The sequence below is a fragment of the Aplysia californica genome, unplaced genomic scaffold (genome assembly GCF_000002075.1).
Source record: "Aplysia californica isolate F4 #8 unplaced genomic scaffold, AplCal3.0 scaffold00578, whole genome shotgun sequence".
NCBI lineage: Eukaryota > Metazoa > Mollusca > Gastropoda > Aplysiida > Aplysiidae > Aplysia > Aplysia californica.
Window position 1 is genome coordinate 124799 of NW_004797848.1, and position 7500 is coordinate 132298.

The following is a 7500-nucleotide window of genomic DNA, read 5'->3' on the forward strand; positions in this document are numbered from 1 at the left end:
CTACTACTACTACTACTACTACTACTACTACTATAATAATAATAATAGTAATGAAAATAATAACAATGATAATAGTAATAGAAATAATAATAATGATACTACTACTATTACTACTACTAATACATAAAAAGACTATAAGGTTTTTGGAGGTCTGTCAAAGCTACAGAAGTTACTACAATAATAAAAATAATAAATATATAGCATTTGTATAGCTCATGTCCCCGCTCAACAGCAGGCTCTATGCGCGTAACACTATATACAACACAGAAAGTATGAAAAAGTACAACCGTTGTCCATAGTAGCATCAAGCAGTGCCTTTTAGTACTTTGGTAGTCCCACAATTGATGTATTTTTAAAAAACGTTTTTTGATCGTACCGACCGTAAACAGTGGAGGAAATGGTACAAATGGAACAGCCGCGAGCCCAATGTCTCACAAAGTCTCGAAGTCGTTCGCAGGACAGACAAAAAATGCGTGTGTACATAAAAAAACAACAACACAAAAATGCAATTTAATAAACTAAAGCAAACGGTATTTATACTAAATATTATAACCTTTTGTATGTTTTAACGTTTATAATAGAGAGAAAAAATAGATCTAGCGGCAGTGCTTTTTTATGTGCTGTGAGAAAAAGGAACAGCGGATATTCCGAATTCTATTTTCGTTATAAACCGAAACATGACCAGAGCTGAGCCAAGTTTAAAGCAAAACGTGACTATAGTCCAGACAACACCAAATGGACAACTTTTAGACCTCATTACACAGAAACTAAAAGGCGAATTGTCTGATTTTTTTTGCATGTTGCTCTGAATTCCCAAAAACCTAAACAATCTCAATTTTCGTGCACATTCGACAAATATAAAGAGGTGTTTTCTATAACATCATCATTAGTATTTAATTACAGTCTGCGGAGGGATTTTTCATTAGACGAAGTACCCTGTTAGTTTTTTTGTTTGTTTTAATCAATAATTTTTTTTTACCTGGCTGCATGAGCGCAAGACTGAGTTGTTTTCAGTTCAGTGGTTAGTGGGTGACAGTGGGTTTATTTTGATTGACTCTTTGTGATATACAATGAGTAAAATTTCTTTCATATCTTCCGTCATTTAGATCTCATGCGTTTCAATTTGCTGTTGCTTTTTCATACAATACCATGGTTATATTACTTAGCTTACAAACCCAAAATGTTGCCTTAAAACTACTGAACTATTTCTCCAAAAAAGCTGATCGAGACCGTCTCTTTTATTTTATAACAATTCCCCCAAAACGGATAAGATATGTAAGTGTACAAAAGGGAGTGGAGGGGTGGTGGTGGGGGGGGGGCTCTGCCTATGGACCTGCGCGGCGGAGGGGGGGGGGGGTGCCCAGTGTCATGTCTATTAGCGCTTCAAATGTAGCACTCTGTTGACCCCTGCTCTTGGGTTTGACCGAACTGTGTATCCCCTCCCCCTCTGAAATTTCTGGCTGAGCCCCAGCAACGACACCCTGTATTGTTCATGGTTTTAGCATAGTACCGTGCCTGCTATAAAAAGTATGCGGTGTTGAGTTTAATGAACAATTAATTAGCCTTTTATTCATTATATAGACAGCCCCTCTTTATTTTTTTCGCAAATGCACAAAAATCGAGATGTTTTAGGTCTTTTAGAATTCAGCGTTGCATCATATTTGATGTAATGAGGTCGAAAAGTTGTCCATTTGGTGTTGTCCGGACAATAGAGCAGAGCGAAGAGAGGGAAGATGCTATCTTGAGATTGGGTCAGGTAGGCTAGATCTGAGTCTAGATCTGTATCTATATCTAGACAGATTAAGAAAATGCCATCTCGAGATAGGGTCAGACGCCGATCTCGCCAGATCCAACGGAAAGCATGTCTAGATCTACCGTTGCAAGATAATATAGATCTAAATCTTGATCAAAATCATAGGCATGATCAGGCTAATCGACAACAGCGTCCCCCAGCTCTAGATGAGAGCGTAAACAATCCGCTTCCACCTCACCAACTTTCCAGGATGACATTAATTTGTCAATTTTGCATTGCAAAAAGGTTTCTGGAAGAAAATAAGTTAGACATGAATAGACTTGCTTTTGAAAGCGCTATTGTCCGAGCTCATAAGATGTAAGCCTTTTAAAATCTGTAGAAACCACTGAGTGGGATTTTTTATTAGTATTTATGCAAGAATTTTCTAGAATACAGTTCATGGGTGGAACACTAAGTGCCATTGTATTTTTACCAGCTCAAACTAGTTATTATTATCAAGTATGAACAGAAATTCTTCCACAAGTTCACTTGTCATTTATCTGGAGATCGTAATTATACGTGGGATAAAGTTTTACCTCCAGATAATGTCATTGGTGAGCTGTGACGTAGGCCACATATGTAAGCAAAGTGTGTGTGAGAAGCAAGAACTTGTGTGAATTCTGCCATGTTCCGTGCGAGGGAGATTTGTAGCATTTTATTTTATTCATTTAAGATGAAAAGTCCTGTTTTAATCTAGCCACAGTTGTAGTGGAAAATATGATTAAGTTAAGACACATTGATACAAACTGCTCTGCAAAGTATAGGTGCCATTGATTCACCCGTTAAGAGATGTCTGAGGATACGTAGTTGCGCCACGAAGTTTATGAAATGCATTATAGTATTCAACAATATCTCGGGGTGGTGGGTTTCTATTAGAGATCTTAGAGATAATGATTATCCTTATGCCAAAGAACATTTTCCCTTTAAAAGACAGTGGTAAAAAATCGGAGTTTCAAGTAGCTGGGAGTAAAGCTATTGTCTTGCAAACACAATTATTGTTATTACATGTATTTCTTGGCTAGGGGGAAAGGGAGGAAGGGAGAAAGGGTGAAGGGTGGCGGCTTTAGTAGTTAGACTTTGTTTTCCGTTTGATTATTAAGCACCATTTCTTGCGAATCTGTTTTGGGTCTAAAAGATTTGGCATTATTTGTTGTACCTTTCACAGAGTACAATAACACAACGTGGTTATTTCAAAAGAGGCCAAATCACAGCCAAACAAAACCCTCACTTGTACTGTTGCCCGTCTCTGTCAGTTGACCTGTGACCCGCCGTGGGTCATCTACAGGTTCCGTGGCCAATGGTGCATCACATGGAATGAGGTAAGTGTCATCCTGGGAGAGCCTGTCCCGTTGTCGCCCTGTGGGAGAGAGCACTGAGTTATTTGGTTTGTTTTCGCTGACTATTCTACAGCCTGCCCTACTGGGGTCGCAATTAGGAGAAACAGGACCGACTTGTTTGGAAAGTGCTATTGTCCGAGCTCAAAAGATGTCAGCATTTTAAAATCTGTAGAAACCACTGAGTGGGATTTGTGCAAGAATTTTCTAGAATACAGTTCATAGGTGGAACACTAAGTGCCATTGTATTTTTACCAGCTCAAACTAGTTATTATTATCAAGTATGAACAGAAATTCTTCCACAAGTTCACTTGTCATTTATCAGGAGATCGTAATTATATGTGGGATAAAATTTTACCTACAGAAAATGTCATTGGTGAACTGTGACGCAGGCCACATACGTAAGCAAAGTGTGTGTCAGAAGCGAGAAATTGTGTGAATTCTGCCATTTCCGCGCGAGTGAGATTTGCAGCATTTTAAAAAATTTATCTAAGATGAAAAGTCCTGTTTTAATCTAGCCTCCGTTGTTGTGGAAAATATGATTAAGTTAAGACACATTGATACAAACTGCTATGCAAAATATAGGTGCCATTGTTTCACCCGTTAAGAGATGTCTGAGGATAAGTAGTTGCGCCACGAAGTTTTTGACAGCACTATAGTATTCAACAATATCACGGCGTGGTGGGTTTATATTAGAGATCTTAGAGATAATGATTATCCTTATGCCAAAGAACATTTTCGCTTCCAAAGACGGTGGTAAAAAATCTTAGTCTCAAGTCGCTGAGGGTAAAGATGTCTTGCAAACACAATTATTGTTATTACATGTATTTCTTGGCTAGGGGGAAAGGGGGGAAGGGAGAAAGGGTGAAGGGTGGGGGCTTTAGTAGTTAGACTTTGTTTTCCATTTGATTATTAAGCACCATTTCTTGCGAATCTGTTTTGGGTCTAAAAGATGGCATGATTTGTTGTACCTTTCATTGAGTACAACAACACAAAGTGGTTGTTTTCAACAGAGACCGAATCACAGCCAAACAAAACCTTCACCTGTACTGTTGCTCATTTTTGTTGGTTGACCTGTGACCCGCCGTGGGTCATCTACTGGCCGCGTGACCAATGCTATATCCCTGGGATACACGTACGGGTCATCCTGGGAGAGCCTGTCCGAATGTCGCCCTGTGGGAGAGAGCACTCTGTTATTTTGTTTGTTTTCGGTGAAGTTAAATATTGTACAGCGTACCCTCCTAGGCTTTGAAAGCTTTCCACTATCATCAGCACGCTGTTGAAAGTCTGGAAAGTATTTTTTAAAATGTTTAGCCGGAGTCGTACTGCTCCTGTGATAGTGAGACTACGAGATATATTAGTATTCTTGTCCTCAGGATTTCAGGAGTTGTCGATTTCTGGTTTTAAACCTGCTGTGCAACTAATGTTTTTCATAATATGTGACTATTTTTCCAACATTGTAAGGCCCCTTGCCTTTAAGTTTAAAGCATTGACTTTCCAATTCGGAAGGCACTCCATATTTAGAAATTAAATACTGATTATTAGAGTATCTTCAGCCAGGAGTAACAATAGAAAGATTCATGGGTAAGGGAGGCAGGAGCAGAGAGGAAGCTGTGGATGGAAATGATGGTGGAGGAGGGTTGGGCTGGGGTGGGGGGAAATGTGGGAGAGTGGATTGGAAAGCAGACGACCGAAAACGACCATAGAACAGGAAATTAGAAAAAAGGAGAATATTCTATAGAAAGAAAATTGTTTTGTACCTTGCAGGTTTCCATCCAGGGATAAAAAAAAAATTTAAGTCAGGGGGGAGTACTGAACATCTTAGACCATAAAAGCCCCCCCCCCCCCCCCACCCCCTCAAGATGACGTAAATGAAATGTACTAGGTGGCAAATCATGTTGTACCATTGTTGTTTGTTACAGAAACCACAGGCGGTGGGTGGACCAGAATTTGGATGGGGCTTAGGTTGCTTTCACTTCTTTACGGTTTCAACTGCTTACTTTGTTATTTCCATTTGCATTGGGATAGAGTTGGGGGGTGGGGAGGGGGGGGGGCTCAAGCCCGTGAGGCCTTCACTACCCACCGCCACTGACAGAAACTGTCGTTGAGGAACTGATTTGTTAGCGCAAGTGTGGTCATCTAAGTGCAGTCCCTACTATGTTTTGTTTGTAACTTTATTTAAAAAACAACACCATCTAAACATAAATATGTCGCTGACATATAGGCACATGGAATGTCAGCGGACTTGGACACACAAAAAAAAGAAATAGTGGATTTCAGGGAAAGAAAGAAAATAGCAATCATGCGCTTGTCAGACATAAGGAAGAGAGGCAACCACACCAAGCTGACCCATAAAGGCTACCTCCTGATCTGGAGCGGAACACCTGCAAATGAGAGAGCCAAACATGGTGTAGCTTTCATCATACACCCAGCCAAAATGGACACAATCTATGAAATCAATCAGATCTCAGAGAGAATAGTGAGCATAAACTCATAGAGGGTGGCAAAACAACAACGTACATCCCAACATACGCTCCCTGTAACGACAGCTATACAGAGGAAGATAGTCAATCACATTTCCAAAACCCGAGTGACCATACTAACAGCATCAAGAACAAAAAAGATATATTAATCTTGGGAGATTTAAATGACAGAGTTGGACGAAGAAGAACCCCCTGGGAAGAGTACTTGGGATCCCCCAGCGATAAAGATACAAACTGCAACAGCAAAGGAGAAATGATACCACATCTATTCACTGAGCACGACATGATGATTACGAACACATTTTTCCAACATAGACAAAGACAAATCAAGACCTGGTACAAATGGACTGACCTGAACCATGCATCACAAATTGATTTCATCCTGATGCGCAAAAAACAAAGACATACAGCCAAAGATTCGAGAGCGGTTCCACACTACATCATCGACACGGACCACAGACCTGTGATACTTACTCTCACAACCAACAACGTAAAGCAAACAAAGAAGAACAGGGGAAAACCCACGACTAACCTAAGAAAATTGGAAGAACAAGACGTCAAGAAAGCAGTCGAGGATGACATTACCAAGGAGTACAACTGCAACCAGAGACCAAGGACATAGAAGACGAATGACAAACATTTTAAAAAATCGTTGTCAGAAATACTGAAAAACAGCTGTGCCACTGAACGAATAAGTGGAAACAAAGGCAGAACAACATGCTGGTGGAATGATGAAACCAAAGAAGCAATTAGAATGAAAAAGAAGAAATTCAAAAAATGGCAGAGGTCAAAGGCCGAAGAAGAATAATTATATAGAATACAGGAAAGCGAGAAGAGAGACCAAAAAATCATCAAAACTGCTAAAGGAAATGCATGGAAAATATATGGCAAGAAACTGACCAAAATCTGCATGGAAAGCCCAAGAGAATTTTATAAATGTGTGAAGAGCATGCGGATAAGGAAAGACCCATACAACCCGACATGCATTATGAACGACAAAGAGGGAAACGGCATTCTCGGCAAACATGCAATTAAGAAAAGATGGGAAAATTACTTCCAAGAACTACTCAACCCAGATGCTTGCCACGGACAACAATTAAAGTTCCAACCATCATATGGAGATCAAACAGAACCACCAATACTTCCCAGCGAAATAGAAAAGGCACTCAAGACCAGCCCCAAGAATAAAGCCCCAGGACCAGATGACATCACTGCGGAAGTCATAAAAGCTTGTGTAAACACCGATATACTGTGGCTGACGCGTATTTTCAACAGAGCCTGGGAACAAAGAAAATGCCCAGAAGACTGGAAGAAAGCCATAGTGGTACTATTGTGGGGGAAAAGGCAACAAACGCGACTGCACAACATACAGAGGCATCTCATTGTTAAGCCCTTCAGGAAAAATGTATACAAAGATACTAGAGCAGCGCATAAGACCTTTTGTAGAGAGAAATTTGAGCAAAGCTCAGTTTGGATTCCGAAAGGGAAGAGGATGCATGGATGCCGTATTCGCATTACACAGATACGCGAGCAAACAATCGAACACAACAAAGAATCCAACATCGTCTTTTGACAGAGTAAGCAACGCAAAACTCTGGAAGACACTCGAAAAGTATGGCGTCAGAGGACAACGGTTAGATAATGTCAGAGTTCTATATACCAAAAGCAGAAACTCAGTAAGAACGAAGTAAGGCAATACAGACTGGTTCAATGTAAGATCTGGAGTACGACAGGGATGTATTCTATCTCCCCTCCTGTTTTTAATATATATGGACTCAATAACGCAAGAAGCAAACCAAAGCCCAGAAACCTTAATTGAATTTCTATAAGCGGATGACCAACAAAGCCTCCAAAATCACACTACCGAACTCAACAACACTTGTGAGAAATT

General features: G+C 40.1%; 1 protein-coding gene across 1 annotated transcript in view; it reads right to left on the reverse strand.

Annotated features, from left to right (window-relative positions):
- The window catches only part of LOC101849157, a gene marked incomplete at both ends in the record, with an annotated part of 20979 nt that overhangs the window by 4509 nt on the left and 8970 nt on the right, over positions 1–7500 (reverse strand). The window contains 2 exon segments of the mRNA XM_013087366.2: positions 3021–3149; positions 4171–4299. Of these exon segments, the coding sequence (XP_012942820.2) occupies positions 3021–3149; positions 4171–4299 (258 nt within the window).